At 39.1% G+C, this 23,397-nt stretch overlaps 1 protein-coding gene across 3 annotated transcripts in view; it reads right to left on the bottom strand.

The window, feature by feature from the left end:
• Positions 1-21,173, bottom strand: part of sardh (sarcosine dehydrogenase) — a 50,125-nt gene extending 28,952 nt beyond the window's left edge. Inside the window, exons 1-8 of one of the 3 annotated variants that reach the window (XM_047372338.1) lie at positions 20,836-21,173; positions 19,451-19,495; positions 18,344-18,521; positions 17,974-18,110; positions 17,558-17,736; positions 11,733-11,912; positions 6,142-6,265; positions 5,857-5,957 (exon numbers count right to left, since the gene is read on the bottom strand). In XM_047372338.1, coding sequence (XP_047228294.1) covers positions 5,857-5,957; positions 6,142-6,265; positions 11,733-11,912; positions 17,558-17,736; positions 17,974-18,110; positions 18,344-18,516 — 894 coding nt within the window. In that variant the 5' untranslated portion in view covers positions 18,517-18,521; positions 19,451-19,495; positions 20,836-21,173. Of the gene's footprint in view, positions 1-5,856; positions 5,958-6,141; positions 6,266-11,732; positions 11,913-17,557; positions 17,737-17,973; positions 18,111-18,343; positions 18,591-19,450; positions 19,496-20,835 lie in introns of all 3 variants that reach the window. The other 2 variants (XM_047372336.1, XM_047372337.1) reach the window with 2 other exon arrangements.
• Positions 21,174-23,397: the final 2,224 nt, after the last annotated feature.

Below are 23,397 nucleotides of genomic sequence, written 5' to 3'. Positions count from 1 at the left end.
TACGCAGTACGGTTCTGTCCTCAAGGAGCTAAAAGCAGCACACAGTGCTAACATAAGCAGAAGGCACAATGCTACACTTATCAAAACAATGGCCAGGATGTCATATCAACACACAATAAATTCATGTCTAAAATAAAGTTTGTTGTCATTTGCAGCTTACCGCTTTGCTGACCCCTTAATCAGATGAAATCTTTATTGATACTGGCAAACGTTGCTGAAGGCACTTATCCTTGAAGTGGGGGAATAGGAATTTCTTCACTGATGTGGGAACATTTCCATGAAAAATAAAATTTCACCAGGCTCTTTGAAGAGGTTCTGATGCTGGGGGACGGGGTAATGAATTGTGTGGGTTAATACACCCAACCCACTATTTAGACTTATCTACATGCAGCATCGGCATACTTTAGGTTTTAGGACAACAAAATCGCAACAAGAAATAAAAATGGTGGATACACAAATTGGTCGGCCGGGGGGGTTAGGGTTAGGTGAACTTGTTTAGCAGTTCTGCAACAAATACTGTGATGCAACAGTTCAAACAACGTAATAGAGGATAGAGAAAACTGAACGGACTGAAAAATATGGCGCAAACAGAATATAAGATATCTACGCAACACCTGGAGAGACTAAATTAAACTTTTCTGCACTCCTGCAGACTCCAAGTACACATTTTGAATGATATGTCCCCTTTAAAAGTTATCTGTGTGGGCGAGAAAGCAGCTGAAACATTTGTCACTAGGTTCTATGATGTTCAAAGCAAAGCTGAAAGTGCTTGAAGCAAAAGAACAACTTTTATGACACACACCATTAACTAGAGCAGCACTGAAATATGGTAAATGGCCTGTATTGGTATAGCACTTTATACTTCAATCAGTTATCCACCCGACAGTGGTAAGCTACATTGCAGCCACAGCTGCCCTGGGGCAGACTGACAAGCAAGGCTGCCATACTGTCATACGAGCCCTCTAACCACCATCAGCAGGAAAGGCGGGTGAAGTGTCTTCTTGCCCAAGGACACAACGACTGAGATGGAGCAGGGATTTGAACAGGCAACCCACTGGTTACAGGACGAACCACTACCACCATCGCCACTGTCGCCCACAGAAATGTGACAAATTGAATTATCAACCAGTCATATCCACACACAAAAGCATTAGCCTAGCCCTTCAGCAAAAACAACTCGTGTGAATTTGACTCAGAAGTTTTGATTGGAAAACTATCAACATTAACTAGTTCAATTTAAATTTGTGCGAGCTGAACCTAGAACTAGTGTTGGCGGGGGCTGAAATAGCACAACACTGCATTAATATAAAATCAAACTTTCTATGGTTTTACACATTGACTCAAAGCTATTGACATCCCATTCTAAAACTGAACAAGATGCATTTAAGTCTCGTTTGCCAGAGAACCTTTCCGCAAAAGCGTTTTTTTGTGTCAAAGCTGGTCTGTATTCATTCAGTCATTAACAACATTTTTCTTCCTAGACTCCATCGGCTTTCCGGGTACAAAACCAAAATACCAGCGAGCAAGTTGACATTTTAAAAGCTGCTCACGACAAATTACGAAAGTCAAACTACTCCTTTGTTTTCTCCCTCCTCTGCATTCAGCTCAGTGTGACAGCTCCATGTGATCAATACTGAACACTACTGTATATCACTCATTTAGTTACACAGATAAAAATATACACAGACCTCCACAGCAGCCTCACAGTGACAAATACAGACACATGGGCAGCATGAAGCGTTTGACCTGACAAGTTGCACACTTGGTTGGGAACAGATTCCCTGACAACATCCGTTTAGTGTGTGGGCTGACGTCTGTGTGCATGATGGAGAGGAAATGCTGGTTAAGCTTCTCTTAAACCATATAACACAGGACAGCTCTGACACCCCACCCAAAAACCACCAGCCCCTGGGGGGATGAGGTTGTGTGTACACAAACTGCATTGAACAGGCAGAAGATGGACAGAAACAGCAGTAATACACTGATGCATATTACAGTCTTATTGTGTTATATAGCATACATAAGAACTGACAATAATAGATACAATTTAACCTAGATTTTATTTTCCCTCTCTCTCTCACACACACCTCAACAGCAGCCTGGAACATTAGAAGGTGTAATTTGTTTGGTCACAGTGGCCCCTGCTGGTGAGTTTAACCTGATACATGTGAAAACTTTCAATTTCAAATCAAATGTCTGAGATACAATCAAAAAGTTCATTATAGTTTAAATATAATGTATGAATATAATAAGTTTTTTTGTGTTACCAGGTGGCATCTTGGTGAATATAACCCACATTTTATATTTATTCAGTGTATTGCTATTAATTAGCAATAAAAAAAGAATTGCATCCTTTTAAAATAGATGACAGTAAATGTTTGGAAACAAATATTTGTCTCATAATTCACAAATTTACTGCAGTTCAAGGGATACTATATCATAAGCTTAACTGATAAAAACATTAAGTGGCTTTCTGGTACAAAAAGGTTAAAGCATACATATTAAATGTTAAAAATAGTTCCAAGCCTAACTTCCTTACTTCTTCAGAGTCATATTTCTAAAAACAAGAAATTACACTTTCATAATACTTTGGATATTTAGGTAAAAAACAATTGCCATATTTATCTGTATGTTCTACAAACCTCTAAATAACAACATGGAGTTGGCTTCAAATTCAGCCTCATTGTTGTAAAGGGCAGTTTCACTGTTGTTTTTTTGTAAAAAAGTAAAACATGCAATCATATTATCTGGGTAAAAACAAGAAAGACAAAATAATGAGGAGATTATGCATTTCCCCCTAAAACAGTACTTATAAAAGATTAAAGTTTGCTACAACGCTCTCTGAATCACCTCTGAAACAATTAGGCTTATTTTATGTATTTTTTTTCAAGTCAGAATGTTTTTAGAAATAGTTTGTCCTATTAAAATTCAAGTTAAAGTCTAATTTATTGAAAGGCGCATTAAAAATAGCATCCAGGTAACCAAAGTGCTGTACAAAGCAACATTTAAATACAAGATTAAAATAAATCTGAAAAACTAAAGGCATAAGTTAATAATGCCAGTCAGTCAGTCATTTTCTACCGCTTAATAATGCTAAACATTGAAACATGCAAATTGATTAACAAGATGAAATAAAACTACTTCTCCTGTGTTGAAAGCCTCCAATAAAAGATGAGGTTTTAGAAGTGATTTAAAAACTGGAAGAAAGTTCTTTGCCTTTAAGGCACCTTCTTCCAAAGTCTGGGTACAGCAGCTGAAAACACTGGATCTCCTCTAAGCTTCAGCCTCCTCTTTAAAGAAACCAAGAGCTGTTCATCAGTTGATCTTAGCCCGCTGATGAAACATCAGGCTGAAGTACTTCAGACCAATATCGGGGAGACAAGCCATTCAGACATTTAAAAGTCAGCATGAGTATTTTCAGCTTTGTTGTCTGATATACCTGAAGCTAGCAGAAAAAGGACAGAAAAGAAGAGTTAAGCTCATATTTGCCAGTACTGTAAATGTGATCGGAAGGCCTGACCATGTCCAATATAAAGCGCTTTTTTAGCCAAAGCTGATGGTGATGTATGCACTAATAATTTTGTTACGGTCTGTGTCGACAACACTGGCTTCAGTTTAGCAATGTGCCTTATTTGGAAAAGGCTTGTTTGCAGAACAGAGCTAATTTGTTTGTGGAACTTAAAATTCTGAGGCCAGAATGACTACAGGCTGTTTAAGGTACTGTTCCAGAAAATCTAGGTTGGTGCTGGCTGAGTCAGAGATGCTGTCAGGGCTGAAAACAATAACCAGCCATCTACACCTTGATGTCATCAAGACAGTGTAGGAAGGGTTAGATGAAAGTTAAATGGTTAGGAGTTTGTGTTATGTAAATCTGACCAACATTAACGTAGCAATGGAAGGCTAAACCATGTTTTGTCAGAATAGAATCCAAAGGAAGAAGGCACAGGAAAAAAAAGAGGTCCTAAGGCTGAACATCTTGAGGATCCCACCAAAAAATACAGTAGAAGCCGAAGCGGACAGAAAACTGTTTGTATTTAAACAAAATGTCTATCACTGCAGTATGGTTGAAGTCAATCCAATGCAGCCCTGCAATCTAGAAGTGTTAAATATACAGGTCCTTCTCAAAATATTAGCATATTGTGATAAAGTTCATTATTTTCCATAATGTCATGATGAAAATTTAACATTCATATATTTTAGATTCATTGCACACTAACTGAAATATTTCAGGTCTTTTATTGTCTTAATACGGATGATTTTGGCATACAGCTCATGAAAACTCAAAATTCCTATCTCACAAAATTAGCATATCATTAAAAGGGTCTCTAAACGAGCTATGAACCTAATCATCTGAATCAACGAGTTAACTCTAAACACCTGCAAAAGATTCCTGAGGCCTTTAAAACTCCCAGCCTGGTTCATCACTCAAAACCCCAATCATGGGTAAGACTGCCGACCTGACTGCTGTCCAGAAGGCCACTATTGACACCCTCAAGCAAGAGGGTAAGACACAGAAAGAAATTTCTGAACGAATAGGCTGTTCCCAGAGTGCTGTATCAAGGCACCTCAGTGGGAAGTCTGTGGGAAGGAAAAAGTGTGGCAGAAAACGCTGCACAACGAGAAGAGGTGACCGGACCCTGAGGAAGATTGTGGAGAAGGGCCGATTCCAGACCTTGGAGGACTTGCGGAAGCAGTGGACTGAGTCTGGAGTAGAAACATCCAGAGCCACCGTGCACAGGCGTGTGCAGGAAATGGGCTACAGGTGCCGCATTCCCCAGGTCAAGCCACTTTTGAACCAGAAACAGCGGCAGAAGCGCCTGACCTGGGCTACAGAGAAGCAGCACTGGACTGTTGCTCAGTGGTCCAAAGTACTTTTTTCGGATGAAAGCAAATTCTGCATGTCATTCGGAAATCAAGGTGCCAGAGTCTGGAGGAAGACTGGGGAGAAGGAAATGCCAAAATGCCAGAAGTCCAGTGTCAAGTACCCACAGTCAGTGATGGTCTGGGGTGCCGTGTCAGCTGCTGGTGTTGGTCCACTGTGTTTTATCAAGGGCAGGGTCAATGCAGCTAGCTATCAGGAGATTTTGGAGCACTTCATGCTTCCATCTGCTGAAAAGCTTTATGGAGATGAAGATTTCATTTATCAGCACGACCTGGCACCTGCTCACAGTGCCAAAACCACTGGTAAATGGTTTACTGACCATGGTATCACTGGAATCCTTAGGCAGAAATGATTGCCTCCATGCCACGCCGCATTGAAGCAGTCATTTCTGCAAAAGGATTCCCGACCAAGCATTGAGTGCATAACTGTACATGATAATTTGAAGGTTGACGTTGTTTGTATTAAAAACACTTTTATTTTATTGGTCGGATGAAATATGCTAATTTAGTGAGATAGGAATTTTGGGTTTTCATGAGCTGTATGCCAAAATCATCTGTATTAAGACAATAAAAGACCTGAAATATTTCAGTTAGTGTGGAATGAATCTAAAATATATGAATATTAAATTTTCATCATGACATTATGGAAAATAATGAACTTCATCACAATATGCTAATATTTTGAGAAGGACCTGTAAGTCATTAAAAACCATTAAAAAAGCAATTTCACTGCTATGGTACAAACCGGTCTGGAACACCTCCTGAATAGAACTTTAACCCAAAAAGTATTTTAATAGAATAAAAAGTATTTCCACAGTATTTTAGAGAAAAAGGGGCTTGGTGTTTGGCCTGAATGTCACACATATCAATGGGTTAACTCCAACAATGCAAGAACCTTTGTTGTCACACTGGTGTTTGTAACATTTACTCTGTCTGGTGAACTAAAGGAAATAATAAATATTAATGAAGTCTTACCTGTATGCCCTCTATCCTCTCTGTCACCACATAGGCGTGATGCATTGCAATAAGAGGAACATTAACTCCAGCCATTTCACCAAGCTTGGTGGCCCACACACCTGCGAGTAACAAGATTTACCAAAATATAATAATCTTATTAAAAAAGTTAATATTTCTAAAATGGTACAATGCTTTTTCCTATTCATTTGGAATATGAAGCCTTCGTGATCTAAATGTGTTGACATCTTTCTACGCAGCATAAGAAGTTATTATCATAAGTACAGGAAATCATCTAAGTCTCACCTGCACAGTTCACCACGCAAGGTGTCTCAACGGTCCCATGAGGGGTCTCTACCGCCTTAACCTTCTTGACCCCAAGGTCGTCTGTTCGCACTTGGATACTGGTCACAGGACAGTTCTCGATCACCTGATTCAAACAGGACAGTGTAGCAAAGTAAGAGGTTTTGTTATAAATTGCAAACCACCTTTAAACAACATTCAGACATTTACAGATATTCTTTCATCTTTAACTAAAATGTCAGGCTGTTTAGTAAGAGGTCACTACCGCCTTCTCAATGTAAATTTATTTATTTTATTAAGTCTACTTAAATTAACCCACAAGGCATTTCCTATGCATTATAAGACGTTCAAATAATACCAGAGGCTTTTCAAGGTTGCTAGCAGTTAGATCTGAAACAGTTCTGAGACAGATCATAGTCTATTCTAGAGAAAATACTACACAGAAATTTAATGCAACAATTTTACCTCGATCAAAATCTTTAAAATGCAACAAAAATCCAAAATTAAACTTTTGTTTTTCAATTTCAGAACACAGCAAAACAAATAAAATATTAAATAGCAGGTTTGTTTTTTCATTTATTAATCTTACTATTGTGACGCAGTCTGCATAGGACAAAGAAATTATAATTAGAACTTTTTTGAATTTGAGTAGTTTACGAAACTTTGTCGCCAGCACCTGCAATGTCTTGGTTTGTATGGTAATTTAAACATACCTACCATTATGAAAACTAAATGAAAATAATGTTATTTAAGACAAAACATGTATTAATTTATACAATTTACACTTGTGCCTATAAGAAACAAAAATCATTGGTTAGATGTGTTGAACTTTATAACAAGTAGCTAAATCTTTATTAAGACGCTATTTCAAAGTTTCTTACTGGCCTGTGTAATATCTCACTCTTTTTACAGACACAAATCAGACAGTAGGTAAGAAACGCAGGTAAACCAGGAAGATTAAGCTTAAAATAAATGATTTACAGAGTTTCAGCAGTAAACATACAGAGGTTGGACAATGAAACTGAAACACCAGTCATTTTAGTGTCGGAGGTTTCATGGCTAAATTGGACCAGCCTGGTAGCCAGTCTTCATTGATTGCACATTGCACCAGTAAGAGCAGAGTGTGAAGGTTCAATTAGCAGGGTAAGAGCACAGTTTTGCTCAAAATATTGAAATGCACAAAAAATTATGGGTGACATACCAGAGTTCAAAAGATGACAAATTGTTGGTGCACGTCTTGCTGGCGCATCTGTGACCAAGACAGCAAGTCTTTGTGATGTATCAAGAGCCACGGTATCCAGGGTAATGTCAGCATACCACCAAGAAGGACAAACCACATCCAACAGGATTAACTGTGGACGCAAGAGGAAGCTGTCCGTCAGGAGCTCCACAGGGTCAATATACACGGCCAGGCTGCTATAGCCAAACCTTTGGTCACTCATGCCAATGCCAAACGTCGGTGTCAATGGTGCAAGGAGCGCAAATCTTGGGCTGTGGACAATGTGAAACATGTATTGTTCTCTGATGAGTACACCTTTACTGTTTTCCCCACATCCGGGAGAGTTACGGTGTGGAGAAGCCCCAAAGAAGCGTACCACCCAGACTGTTGCATGCCCAGAGTGAAGCATGGGGGTGGATCAGTGATGGTTTGGGCTGCCATATCATGGCATTCCCTTGGCCCAATACTTGTGCTAGATGGGCGTGTCACTGCCAAGGACTACCGAACCATTCTTGAGGACCATGTGCATCCAATGGTTCAAACATTGTATCCTGAAGGCGGTGCCGTGTATTAGGATGACAATGCACCAATACACACAGCAAGACTGGTGAAAGATTGGTTTGATGAACATGAAAGTGAAGTTGAACATCTCCCATGGCCTGCACAGTCACCAGATCTAAATATTATTGAGCCACTTTGGGGTGTTTTGGAGGAGCGAGTCAGGAAACGTTTTCCTCCACCAGTATCACGTAGTGACCTGGCCACTATCCTGCAAGAAGAATGGCTTAAAATCCCTCTGACCACTGTGCAGGACTTGGTGTGTTTCAGTTTCATTGTCCAACCCCTGTACATGAATGCATGCATCGAGTTGTATACTATAATAATGTCACGACTTTTGACGAATTGAACCATCTGTAATAACATGAAAGGACTGTTTTTTTTTTTTATCTGGCCGACAACGGTTCTAAAACATCTGAATATATAACTGCATCAGCAAAAGTTAATTTCTTTCAGTAACTTAATTCACAAGAGAACTCAAATATTAAATAGATTTTGGATTATAGATTTCAACTTATGAAAATTCTAAATTTGGTCTTTCTGAAATTTAGAATAGTACATAGGACCTATAAAAAAGGACATCTAATGTGGGAAATTTCAGCTTATTAAAAAGTATATCCATATACTGTGGAGTATATGCAGTCAATACTTGGTCTGGGCTCCCTTTGCACGAATTACTACTTCAGTGGAATGTGGCATGGTGTCGATTAGCTTGTGTTTCTGCTGGAGTCTTAAGAAAGACCAGGTTGCTTAAAAAGCAGCCTTCCGCTCATGTGCATTTTAGCAATACCCCATAGATTCTTTGTTTGGTTTAGAACAGGCGAGTTTGTTGGTCAATCAAACACAATGATATCACGGCAGGTGTAGTAATTCCTGGCAGTGTGAGCAGATGCAAATTTCTGCTGGAAAAAGTCAGAACATGGAAGCAAAAAGTGGTTTAAAATATCCTAGTAGACAGCTGCACTGGCATTGGACTTGATAAAACACAATGGACCGACACCAGAAGGGGGCATTGCACCACAAATCCTGACTGACTGACAACTTTACACTAGACATGAAGCATCTAGGATTCTGTGCATTTTCACTTTTCCTCCATACTCCGAGATCTTGATTTCTAAACCTAAATGAAATGCAAAATGTACTGCACTAAACAGCAGTCCAGTCCTTTTTCTCCATAGCCCAGTTAAGGTACTTCTGATGCTGTCTGGTTCAAGAGTGGCTTTACACAAGGAATGGCATGCCTATGTCCTGCTAAGGTTGTCACAACACTAAAACTCAAACTTGATACAGATACAAAAAAAAAAATACTCTATATTCGATACCACTGCATCAATTTGTGAAGGAACAGGGTTCTTTCTAGTTTGATAATCTGATAAGTTACAAAATGACTTCTTAACTTCCTTTAATAGGGCAAAACCAATAAGTATGGAACAATTCAGCCCTTGTTTAGAAAAATGTTTGTAGTTTAAGTGTAACTTCCCTGTTTGTCAATACAGAAGACAAGATAAAACTTAGTACGAGGGTTAATATTCTTTATTGAAGTATGTAGCTTTGATTAAGTCATGCAATTATTCTATTTTATTGTAATTGCTTATCTTTAGTGTACCACTGTGTGCCTCCATTTCCCTGTGAATTTGGTGTTAATACAAATCAATTTTACTACTGAGAGACAAATAAAGGATCATTCTATACTAAAATAAATTGCGTTTCAAAACAAACATGGATCTGTCCCATACTAAGCATATTTGTTAACAGTATAAAAAAGGATCTGGTTCATGTAAATGGACCAGACAGGTTCTTTAGCAATGACCTTTTATGGCTTAGCCTCCTCATGGAGGGCACCAGTGCCTGTCCATTGAACTACTGTCAAGGTATCAGTCTTTACCATGATTGCGTTGATTGTCATTCCTGTATAATAAATCCTGTTCTTTTTTTGTTCTCATGTAAGATTCTATTTTTCTTAAAAACAGAATTTTATTTTAATTTAAGCCACAATCATTAAAATTAACAGATATAAACAACTAACTGGTGTTAATCTCTATATACAGGTCCTTCTCAAAATATTAGCATATTGTGATACAGTTCATTATTTTCCATAATGTCATGATGAAAATTTAACATTCATATATTGTAGATTCATTGCACACTAACTGAAATATTTCAGGTCTTTTATTGTCTTAATACGGATGATTGTGGCATACAGCTCATGAAAACCCAAAATTCCTATCTCACAAAATTAGCATATTTCATTTGACCAATAAAAGAAAAGTGTTTTTAATACAAAAAACGTCAACCTTCAAATAATCATGTACAGTTATGCACTCAATACTTGGTCGGGAATCCTTTTGCAGAAATGACTGCTTCAATGCGGCGTGGCATGGAGGCAATCAGCCTGTGGCACTGCTGAGGTCTTATGGAGGCCCAGGATGCTTCGATAACGGCCTTTAGCTCATCCAGAGTGTTGGGTCTTGAGTCTCTCAACGTTCTCTTCACAATATCCCACAGATTCTCTATGGGGTTCAGGTCAGGAGAGTTGGTAGGCCAATTGAGCACAGTGATACCATGGTCAGTAAACCATTTACCAGTGGTTTTGGCACTGTGAGCAGGTGCCAAGTCGTGCTGAAAAATGAAATCTTCATCTCCATAAAGCTTTTCAGCAGATGGAAGCATGAAGTGCTCCAAAATCTCCTGATAGCTAGCTGCATTGACCCTGCCCTTGATAAAACACAGTGGACCAACACCAGCAGCTGACACGGCACCCCAGACCATCACTGACTGTGGGTACTTGACACTGGACTTCTGGCATTTTGGCATTTCCTTCTCCCCAGTCTTCCTCCAGATTCTGGCACCTTGATTTCCGAATGACATGCAGAATTTGCTTTCATCCGAAAAACGTACTTTGGACCACTGAGCAACAGTCCAGTGCTGCTTCTCTGTAGTCCAGGTCAGGCGCTTCTGCCGCTGTTTCTGGTTCAAAAGTGGCTTGACCTGGGGAATGCGGCACCTGTAGCCCATTTCCTGCACACGCCTGTGCACGGTGGCTCTGGATGTTTCTACTCCAGACTCAGTCCACTGCTTCCGCAGGTCCCCCAAGGTCTGGAATCGGCCCTTCTCCACAATCTTCCTCAGGGTCCGGTCACCTCTTCTCGTTGTGCAGCGTTTTCTGCCACACTTTTTCCTTCCCACAGACTTCCCACTGAGGTGCCTTGATACAGCACTCTGGGAACAGCCTATTCGTTCAGAAATTTCTTTCTGTGTCTTACCCTCTTGCTTAAGGGTGTCAATAGTGGCCTTCTGGACAGCAGTCAGGTCGGCAGTCTTACCCATGATTGGGGTTTTGAGTGATGAACCAGGCTGGGAGTTTTAAAGGCCTCAGGAATCTTTTGCAGGTGTTTAGAGTTAACTTGTTGATTCAGATGATTAGGTTCATAGCTCGTTTAGAGACCCTTTTAATGATATGCTAATTTTGTGAGATAGGAATTTTGGGTTTTCATGAGCTGTATGCCAAAATCATCCGTATTAAAACAATAAAAGACCTGAAATATTTCAGTTAGTGTGCAACGAATCTAAAATATATGAATGTTAAATTTTCATCATGACATTATGGAAAATAATGAACTTAATCACAATATGCTAATATTTTGAGAAGGACCTGTATTTATATAAATAGGTTTTATTTTTAAAATTGAATTATTGAACTACATTACCTTTTCATGTTTTTCCAATTTATTGAAATGCTACTGGTATTGTCTTTATAAAACAGGGCAAACCAATTAAAAACAGGAAGATAAGCAGTTAGAAGATCAGTACAAATTACCGTGGCTCCTCTGGCTGAAGCAGCTCTGCTCAGGGTGGTACAGGTGCCTGCAGGGTCCATGGTGCCATCTTTGGGAACATACAACGTTCCATATAGATCATCAATATTCATCAGTGGATAAAGGTCCTTAGTCTCCGCAGGTGACAGCACATAGGATTCGATTCCATAAACTTTACCTAGCTGGAACACAAAGGGCAACTGACTTATTTTCTATGATTTTGAAATCACATTCATTTGTGTGCTTTCAACCCCAAAGACAGTTTACAGATAATAGATAAACACCTATGGAAAGCAAAGGAACATTGCCTTAAGGTACATTTATGTCAACTTACCGACACATTGCCACTTTTCAAAAGAAAGTTGTTTAATGTTGAACAATAAACAGTCACAGTAAAAAAAATAAAAATACATTACACCCGTTCAATTTAAGAGTTTTACATATTTGGTGCATATCCAATGTTTTTGAAATGTACTTAAATTTTCTACAGATTTTTTAAATTTTGTCTTCATCTTTATTATTAGATAGTAACATGATGAATCTGTTGTGTGTGCTTGTCTACAATAAAAGGTTATATTTAAATCATTTAAAAATTTTGGCACAAAAACACGACTTATAGCCTGTTCGACAAAAATCTTTAGATGTATCAATAATGAATTGGCCATGAAGATGTATGCAGCCCAACGCCATGTGCATTGCATGTTAGAGGATATTGCAAATGCAAAGAGAGTGTATTTATGATTTTTTGGTCCAAGATGACGACTGGCCAGTCAATCCAGAGCCAAAACATGCAACTGTGTGGGTTGCATTGTATCAATTTCTCACAAAATGCTCTTTAACAGGCCAATTTAAAAGTGCAATTTCGAGTAATGTGTAATTTGGGACGTCACTCAGGTGTTAATGACTGTGGCGGCAAATAGGAGATACTCTAGGCAATACTAAATCTGTGACTTGTGTTGTAAATTATGTGGGGACCACAGCCATGAGTTACAACAGGAAATGCGGTATGGACTTTTCTGGAACTTTCAAAATAAATTGCATTAACTTACTTCCGGCACAATTAGGAATTGGGGGTAGCAGCGGACTTCCCATGATGCCACTGGCTGTATAAAAGCACCCCCCTTTCCAATGGTCAGATCTTTTCCACACCGGTAATCATCGGGATAGGAGGTGAAAAAGCGCGCTAATGTCTCTTTGCTTTCAAAAAGACAAACTCTTCAAACTGGATCCAAGGGTGTCATACGATCATCGATCATATGCTCTAAGATAAGTACAAATGAATCACTCTGTGTATCCGGTAGATTCATTCATGAAAGGGAAATAAGGTACAAGCCTGGCTTGACTTTCTCTCTGAGGCCTGCAGAAGCAAACGGTGTTCCAGAGGAGTCCTAGTAGAGAAGCAGTCTCTACAAGCCGAGTAAAGCGGTTTCCCCTGCCTGAGAGAAGGACAACAGGAGCCGCATCACCATGGTTACGGTAACGTGCAGTTTGGCCGGCTGACAGAACAGCCGCCACTCCCCACAGCTACAGATGTTAGCTGTAGCTAACCGTTTAAAGACTGTGGACGTTTCTTCAAACTTCGCCGCCTTGGACAACTTTCCTCACCACAGTTCATGAGGTTAAGTGTTTGCGCAGAATAATATAGAAGTGATTTAGATTGAAATGATCTAAAGGTTTTTCATTTTATGAAGTTTGGTTTTGTTCGTGTTGAACTCCGCTATCTTGGTGCTAGCAGAATATCTGCAGCACACGTGCTCAGGTTGTGTTCTTTGTGTGTTTTTAAAGTTAAGACAAACTTTATTAAAAGGGTGATTTTAAACACAGAAGATCGGCCGTAACGCGCCGTCCATGCTTATGCATTTTAACCCTTATAATAAATAATGTGTCCCTAACATCATTTTACTAAATTTGATAACTAAGTAAACAACATTAAGACCCATTACTCCAGAAAGATTTGGCTCTTTTCCAAAATATTCCCTTAATATTTTTTTAAATATCATTTTAATAAATACAGGCAGCTAATGAGACCCCGTTGAGAATTAGTCATCCAGAAGGTTGGTTTTATTCTGCAGATCATTCTTTAAAACATTATTTTATTAAAATAATATTTTATCTGATCTTGCATTGTGAAGTGTTGTCTAAATGTTTGCTGATTATTGCCTAAGTTGGTTCCAAGACTAACTTAACTTCATTTCCAGATTCTTCAAGATAATCCTTGGTTCTCAAACATAAACATTGCATGGTAATGTTGCATCACTCTTTTTGGTCATGATTTCAATCAACTTTAATGAACTTGTTTATATTGTACATAGTCCATTAATCTTTGTTATTCTTTAATTCTGCTTGGTAGTTTAGTTGGATTGTTTTAGCATAGTAAAGAGTTTGTTGATTGAAATATGTTTGACTTTGAGTTGACTCATTTTTGTTAATAAATTCTTGTATTTTAAGAAATTGTGTGAATTCATTCCATATATGTGCAGAGTTGTGCTGTTCAATAATGTCAGAGCTCGTCTCATCCCTATTTTGTCCTAATACCATCGCCTCACTGGGCCGGTATTCACAGGACAACCCTTAACAGACCGAAATATTATATGATAAAATATTAATATTAAACATTAAATAATATTCTCAGATTCATAATCATAACAATTATGACCAAAACAAATGCCTTTATAAGCCAAAAACAGTAAGTCATTTGTGTGCTGCTGAACAGTGTCAGCAGTGTTTTACAGGAACAATGTGTATCAGAAAGCCTTCCTCAAACCACATCCGAGGTAATAAAAGAAAAAAGTATCAGTATCACATTGGTGAAGTCTCCTACTAGATAAAAGCAAAACAAATACCAAGCTGTAACAGGCTACATTTGACTCCGTACTCTTCATCTTTCATATAAAAAGTACTCCTGGTCCTGCGCTTCTATGTGTTTGTGATTCTCTTTCGTCTTGTCTTAGTCCCCTACCAGTCAAAGCTGACGGCTCATACTAAATTTGGTTCTGCTGAAGGTTTCTTCATGTTGAAAGGGAGTGGTTACTTTCCACTGTCACCATGTGATGCTCAGGATGAGGGATTGTTGCAAAGTAAACAACTGGATAACTTTTCACCAACTGGCAATGAACTGAATCACAGTAGAATTATGTGAGAATTAGGATTTTAATCTGACTATATAATTGGCTTATACTGGAATAAACTGATTCAAATTTGGATTCCACATGATTCGATATGAAATGGACTGCTTGTAAAGTACCCTAAGAAGACAAGTGTTGAGAATTGGCTGTTATACAAAACAGCACTGAACTGAATCAAATGTAATCATGGACTTGCATGTAAGAGCACCCTTGGGCGTTTGTGTGCATAACACTTAGAGAAACTAGTTATTATGCATGAAAAGGTTCTTGTTTTGGATTTCTGACAACAAATTTATGAATAAAAGCAAAAGATAAAAAGCTATTTGCAATTATTTGGATCTCAAAGTACAGGTCCTTCTCAAAATATTTGCATATTGTGATAAAGTTCATTATTTTCCATAATGTCATGATAAAAATTTAACATTCATATATTTTAGATTCATTGCACACTAACTGAAATATTTCAGGTCTTTTATTGTCTTAATACGGATGATTTTGGCATACAGCTCATGAAAACCCAAAATTCCTATCTCACAAAATTAGCATATCATTAAAAGGGTCTCTAAACGAGCTATGAACCTAATCATCTGAATCAACGAGTTAACTCTAAACACCTGCAAAAGATTCCTGAGGCCTTTAAAACTCCCAGCCTGGTTCATCACTCAAAACCCCAATCATGGGTAAGACTGCCGACCTGACTGCTGTCCAGAAGGCCACTATTGACACCCTCAAGTAAGAGGGTAAGACACAGAAAGAAATATCTGAACAAATAGGCTGTTCCCAGAGTGCTGTATCAAGGCACCTCAGTGGGAAGTCTGCGGGAAGGAAAAAGTGTGGCAGAAAACGCTGCACAACGAGAAGAGGTGACCGGACCCTGAGGAAGATTGTGGAGAAGGGCCGATTCCAGACCTTGGGGGACCTGTGGAAGCAGTGGACTGAGTCTGGAGTAGAAACATCCAGAGCCACCGTGCACAGGCGTGTGCAGAAAATGGGCTACAGGTGCCGCATTCCCCAGGTCAAGGCACTTTTGAACCAGAAACAGCGGCAGAAGCGCCTGACCTGGGCTACAGAGAAGCAGCACTGGACTGTTGCTCAGTGGTCCAAAGCACTTTTTTCGGATGAAAGCAAATTCTGCATGTCATTCGGAAATCAAGATGCCAGAGTCTGGAGGAAGACTGGGGAGAAGGAAATGCCAAAATGCCAGAAGTCCAGTGTCAAGTACCCACAGTCAGTGATGGTCTGGGCTGCAGTGTCAGCTGCTGGTGTTGGTCCACTGTGTTTTATCAAGGGCAGGGTCAATGCAGCTAGCTATCAGGAGATTTTGGAGCACTTCATGCTTCCATCTGCTGAAAAGCTTTATGGAGATGAAGATTTCATTTTTCAGCACGACCAGGCACCTGCTCACAGTGCCAAAACCACTGGTAAATGGTTTACTGACCATGGTATCACTGTGCTCAATTGGCCTGCCAACTCTCCTGACCTGAACCCCATAGAGAATCTGTGGGATATTGTGAAGAGAACGTTGAGAGACTCAAGACCCAACACTCTGGATGAGCTAAAGGCCTCTATCAAAGCATCCTGGGCCTCCATAAGACCTCAGCAGTGCCACAGGCTGATTGCCTCCATGCCACGCCACATTGAAGCAGTCATTTCTGCAAAAGGATTCCCGACCAAGTATTGAGTGCATAACTGTACATGATTATTTGAAGGTTTGACGTTTTTTGTATTAAAAACACTTCTTTTATTGGTCGGATAAAATATGCTAATTTTGTGAGATAGGAATTTTGGGTTTTCATGAGCTGTATGCCACAATCATCCATATTAAGACAATAAAAGACCTGAAATATTTCAGTTAGTGTGCAATGAATCTAAAATATATGAATGTTAAATTTTCATCATGACATTATGGAAAATAATGAACTTTATCACAATATGCTAATATTTTGAGAAGGACCTGTACAAGTAAATGATTTGAGAACAAAGATGAACTACCATATGAGATAAACTCCCTTAACTTCGTTCACAATGCTGGTTTATTAGTGCACCATTTTTCTGAGGTCTGCCTTTGTTCTTCTGAAAGACATTTGCTCACACCTAATTTGTGGTGAACTGCCCGTTTCTGTTGAAACGTTTTAAACCTCGTTTTGGCAGGGCCTGTTTTCTTGACTTTGTGCGTGCAGTTTCCTTGCAGGTCCTGAACAGCTGTGGGAATGAATCAGCCTGATTGGGAGCGCCTGGCCAGTCCTCCCAGGATGTAAAAGTTGACTGAAAACTGCCACAGATTTCTCTCTTCCATCCAGAGATGGAGGGAGGCTTGTCAATCCTGGTTCCTGCTGGCATACCGAAACAACTAAACATAACTTATGTTATTTTAATTTAGTTAATATTTATTTTGATTATTTTTTAACTTTACTTTATGTATCGGTGTGTTTTTGTCACAGCCAATAAACTGGGTCATGACACTGTAACGTCAATCTGTGTCAAAGATCAGTTTCTCTTGAACAGCTATCTATACTGCTGTTGGGTAACAGTGTGGACTGAAATTTCTGTCTGGATTGTTTAAATGTTTGTATTTGATCCCATGAATAATAAGAGAAACTCAAAATCCATGCAAACTTTATCATTTTAAAATATTTAAAAGAATCTAAGTATATAAATCTGTACTTTATGGAAATTGAAAATAAAGCAATCTCTGTCCATACCGACATGAGGCGCTTGTATTCATCCAGTCTTTGCTTGTTTGAGGCAATGAAGAGTCCTCCATTCTGGATCCAGCCAGTGTGGAGACCCGTCTCTTCTTCCAGATCTTTGCTGATTACGTTCCTGGTGTGGGCCAGGAGCTCCACCTCCACGTCACTAGGACGTAGCTGCCACAGCAGGCCTGACAAAACACATGGCTATATTAGCTGACATACAGCAATATTCAGTGGTAGGTGTTTGACTGAACGCACACCCATTTAATCTGCTAGAGAAACCTGAATAAGGACTTTTACGAACAAAGGAATGTACTATGAGGCAATGTAAACTCGGACAGAAACTCTTGCTTTCAGCTGACTCTACGAAACTCTAGAACTTTAGTTCAACTTTTTTATTAGTTCTAGGAGTCTGTTGCAGTTACCGGCAGTATGCCAGGTAGTGCCAGCAGTCAGTCTGTCTCTCTCCAGCAGAACTACGTCGGTCATCCCCATTTTGGCCAGGTGGTAGACGGTCTGACAGCCAATACTGCCTCCTCCGATCACCACCACATCAGCTGACCTGAAGCAACAGGAAGCATGTTTTAAAGGAACAATGCTACATCTACAACCTGACTCTGTAATTAAGAATCATCCGTGTAATTTCTTTGTCATAATGGCTGATGCAACTTTCTTGAATCCTGCTAAAAATAAACAGATTCCAGACAATTAAGAAACTAACATTTTAACTGCAAATTTTTACTGCCTTTAGTATCAGTTTAACGTATTGAACTCTGTCTATTCATTCAGGCCAACCTTGGTAAAGGCTTAGTGGGTCCAGAGAAGGATCTTTCCTCCTGTTTGAGTGTCTTCTCATAGGGGACGCTCTTTTCAGTCATGCTGTAGGACCGAGAGCTTGTCCGGCACAGCGGGATCAAAGTAGACCGCACTGATACCAGGCGACGGGCTGCACTCCCAAGGAAGGCCATCACCTCTGTGAACGTGACAGACCAGTAACTTCACCACTAATTTCAGTTGTATAAACCTGGAATGGCCTGGTTTCCTGTATGAAGGTAAAAAAGCGATAACAGTTTGAAAACCGCATAGTGTCACTGTGATGAGTGTGTCGAGTTTTCTCTTGGTGAATGGAGCATAGAGTACTACTTTGCAGCTCATCCCATACCTGTTGCTGCACACTGCCAGTAGGCTGGCTGAAAGAAGACTACAACACTTTTCCCTCCCATTTGGCTGCTTGGAAATATTTCTGGTCTCAAAAACGACCCGAAAGTCATAAAATTAAAAACTAAAGGGGTGTCCCCTATCTGGCAAACCTAACTTAGAGGTGACAAACTAAGGGCAGCATGTCTGTTGGGCAGCATGTCTGTTAAGCAGCAGACTGCAGACTAGCTACCCACATAGTCTGAATTATTATCAGCTAATATTAGCTTGTTAGATTTGTGTTACTTTATAGAGAACAGCAAAAATATTCAGCAAAATAAAAAGGTTCACCTGAAAACTAAAGAATTTAGCTAGTGTTTATTCCAGATCTGTTTCAAATTATCATTAATAAAATTATATAAATGAATAAATTTTTTACCAGTACTAGGATACTGTGATATTTTTACTCAGTATTATACTATGAGAATCTCATACTGGTCCATGCCAACAGGAAAACATCAAATATTGGTACTGAAGAGTATTCCTGCAGCTACAACTTGTTTTTTAAGTATTTATTAATCCTCAATTTAACATTTTAGTTAGAAATAGAACCATATTTTTATATAAATAAATCTAAATTAATGTTTGCGATTGAGAAATATTGTGTTTTTAACTCACATGTTGTACTTTTGTGTGGTAAAAAATGTTGAATCAGTTTATCAAGTGGGTCATTAGCGTTACATTCCAGTACAAGTCAGCAAATACCTGGTTGAGACGGACAGCCTGGAAGGTACTATCTGAGGTGAATTCCTGTTTGGAGAGATTGAAGCTCAGACACTGGGCTATTATCACAGCCAATGATTAAACGGTGGCACACTAACACACAGAGACAGTAATTATCACTCAGCTAATATTGAGAGGTGGCAGACATTAGCAGATGTTAAATCAATCCAGGATCAGGTGGCCCCCTGAACTGGACTGATCTTGTATAAAGCCAGCCGGCCGCCATTAAGGTCACAGCAAGCTATTTAGGGACTACAAGAAAAATATAACTGCACAGAATACAGAAAAACATAAAATGTTAGGACAGCATCAGGAAAAACAGATTTACTGAGGCTCATTTGCAGGCACAACCTAACTGAGTTTAAAAAAACTAATGCAACAAAGTTTGACCTACATATGTCACTTTACACTTTTGTTTTGTGCAAGGTAACATGCAAACACATAAGAAATAATCTCTTGAGAGACACGGTACCCTTACCAACTTGTGTCTTTTTCTGGTCCAATGTTTTTAAAAATATTAATTGGATATTTACATGGTTGTTTCCTAAAAAATACTAAACAACAAGATAAAAGAAACACATTTTAAAAGCATGCATAATTGTTACAGAGTAAAAACATTTTTTATTGAAATGTATTATTGGGAATTGAATCCCTTGTGCACCGTTTGCAAACTATTTGAAGAGACTTCGTTACATTTATTGTGTATGGCTGCTACACTAAGACACTAAGACTTTCTGGACTGATATGTTTTTAATGAAAAACGGTATAAGAATTCATTTTAAAAATAATCATATTCTGTTTGGTATGGAAAAAAGTAACCTCGAAGAACCTGGCATGTTGTTGGTTGTCAATTACAGCAAGTATTACATTCACTCTTCTAAAGTTTTGCAACACAACCCCAATTTTACGCTCCATCTTATAGCAACACCTACATAAATAGCATAACATTCAGCTCCAACGCAAAGATAATAAAACCATATTTGCCCTTGAAAAGCTGCAACCCTCGAGCAACAGTTTATTTTTATTTATTTATTTATTGACAGCTTTGCTACTTTTGACATGATTCCCTACTCATTTTCTTTTGTTGATGTTTCCTTTTTGCAAATATTCAATTGTCTTGTAATATTCTTGTTTCCAATAAAGCTTGATATAAAAAAAAAAAAAAAGGTACTATGCAAACAGGCGATACAGCGCAAAACAAAACAGAAGCACTGGCGCAGGTAAAGGAGGCTGTTGAGCGGGAGACGCATGTTGCTAAACGCCTGAAACTGCAGAAACGTGGCAAATAGAGTCCAAACAAAACAAGAGCAGGACGCACCACGCTACAACTTTTTGTTGCAGTCTGAATTTCCACGTGGAAGACTTACGATCGAGTCCGAAGGCCAGCCCCGGAAAGAAAAGCAAAAACACTTGATGCAAGAACTAAAATGGGGCTAATAAAAAAGGGGTTGAATACAGAAAGTAAGGATCCTGATGGGTAAAAATGGCCGAATAGTTCCCAAAAAGCAAAGCGAGAGGCGGTGGAGCGTGGGTTGGAGAGCTCAGCTGTCAGAAAGGACGACCTGCAAAGGAACAGAAGCTGTAAGTTCCTGGCTTCAGCCCTGCCTCCTTCCTTTCCCCTCTCACATCAGATCTGCCCACTGTGGTGAACTGACTACAGCTGATCTTACATGGAGGGAGAGGGCTGGCACTGTGAAGGCTGCGTGTTAACTGCATTCTTTGGGACATTATATCAGATGCACAGCAGCAAATAATTTAAAATTCATGAAACGATTAATTTGACTTATTAAAATTCATGTTGGAAATTGTAGTTTTAATTACCTAGAACAGATCATAAACATGAAAATATGGCATCTGGAAATATAACAGAGGCAATCATTAATAAAGGTCTTAGAAGGTACCCAGGAGGATTTTTTATGTTTCACTACTTTTTAAAACCCTCATGGTTTTGTTATTGCTCGTTTGGACATACATTCCCAGCCAAACATTTCTAGGTAAACCTGAATTAGTTATTATAGACCTGCAATGCTTTAAATATAGGTTTTAGGTAAAGCCTGTACAAGAACAATGAACCTTTCCACATTTTATATAACAGACCAACACAAAGTAGGCTAGTGAAATAATTTAGTTTATATATGATTTCAGAAATGTGGTGTGCATTTGAATTCAGCCCCTTTTCACTTTGATACCCCTACATAAAATCCATTGCAACCATTTGCCCTCCAAAGTCTCTTTATTAGTAAACATAGTCCATGCGTGTGTAATTTAATCTCAGTATAAATATAGCTGTTCTTTGAGCCCTCAAAAGTTTGTTAGAGAACATCAGAGAACAAACAACTTCAGAAACTCAGAAGAACACCCCAGGCATGTTGGGGATAGATCTGTGGAGAAGTTTAAAGCAGGATTACATTATAGAACAACATTCGAAGCTATGAACATCTTATAGAGCACTGTGAAATCCATCATTCAATTCAATTCAGTTTTATTTATATAGCGCCAATTCACAACACATGTTGTCTCAAGGCACTTCACAACAGTCAGGTACATACATTCCAATTAATCCTAACAATTGAACAGTGCAGTCGGAGTTAGCTTTTTATTCAAATTGGATAAAAAGTTTTTCTATCTAAGGAAACCCAGCAGATTGCATTCAGTCAGTGACTTGCAGCATTCACTCCTTCCAGATGAGCATGTAGAGACAGTGGACAGTCACTGGCATTGACTTTGCAGCAATCCCTCATACTGAGCATGCATGTAGCGACAGTGGAGAGGAAAAACTCCCTTTTAACAGGAAGAAACCTCCAGCAGAACCAGGCTCAGTGTGAGCGGCCATCTGCCACGACCGACTGGGGGTTTGAGAGAACAGAGCAGAGACACAAAAAGAACACAGAAGCACTGATCCAGGAGTACTTTCTATGGGAAGGAAAAGTAAATGTTAATGGATGTAGCTCCTTTAGTCGTTTCATCTAGAAAGAAAGACCAGTTCAACTCTGAGCCAGTTTTCAAGGTTAGAGTCTGAAAGACAGCACATAGAGTTTGTTACAGTTAAGCACAGTCAATCGCCATGTCAACGAGAGAGAAAGGGTTAAACACTAAAAGACAGGGCCATGTGGATCATCGGTAGAGGGTGATCATTAAGTTGTTGCCAGCAGCAGCTCGGACGATTCCCCTCTCCAGAAAGGTGTCACAGGTAGACACAGAGCCAGGCCAGGTGTAGCTTCTAGGAAGAGAATAGAGAGAACAAGGTTAAAAGCTGAAATAACAGCAAATAATGCAAAAATTGGAGAGTAGTGTGAGAATGTAGCGAAGAAGGTGAAAGTGGTCGTTATGTCCTCCAGCAGCCTAAGCCTATAGCAGCATAACTACATAGATAGTTTCAGTTCAGATTATTTAGTTAAACGGCGCTTATTTACAACAATATCATCTCAAGGAACCCCACAAAGGGTCCCACTGATGGTCACTGTTACACTAAAAATCACAAGGATTGGGATACCTCCCTCTGTCAGACTGATTATAACCATTGGAAAAGAGAAGGGGTCATACAGGTAGCAGAAATGGAGGGTGTGTTTGCACCTCAACCATAACTGAGCTGGTTTAGGCTAAACCTGACTCCCCCTTACTCCAACCAACAGGGAGGGAGGAACGCTCCCTCCCTGATAAACTAAGCCACTCTAACTATAAGCTTTATCAAAAAGGAAAGTTTTAAGCCTAGACTTAAATCATTTAAGAATGGAAGGAGAATGGCAGAATGCAAATCTACTAATGCAAGTTTGTTTACTTTTGAACAGCATATGGCATCTTTTAGGCTATATAGCCTGTACAAATGCTCGCAACACAAAATATTCACTCACTTTTCATTCTGTTTGATTTATAAGTATGTGTTTTAGTTAGATGTGAGTCTAGCAGCTGTTTATGAAAACCCCTTAAGG

This window comes from Girardinichthys multiradiatus, chromosome 8 (genome assembly GCF_021462225.1).
Source record: "Girardinichthys multiradiatus isolate DD_20200921_A chromosome 8, DD_fGirMul_XY1, whole genome shotgun sequence".
NCBI classification, from domain to species: Eukaryota; Metazoa; Chordata; class Actinopteri; order Cyprinodontiformes; family Goodeidae; genus Girardinichthys; species Girardinichthys multiradiatus.
Note: the sequence above shows the minus strand (reverse complement) of the source record. Positions and strands in the feature narration are given on the sequence as shown.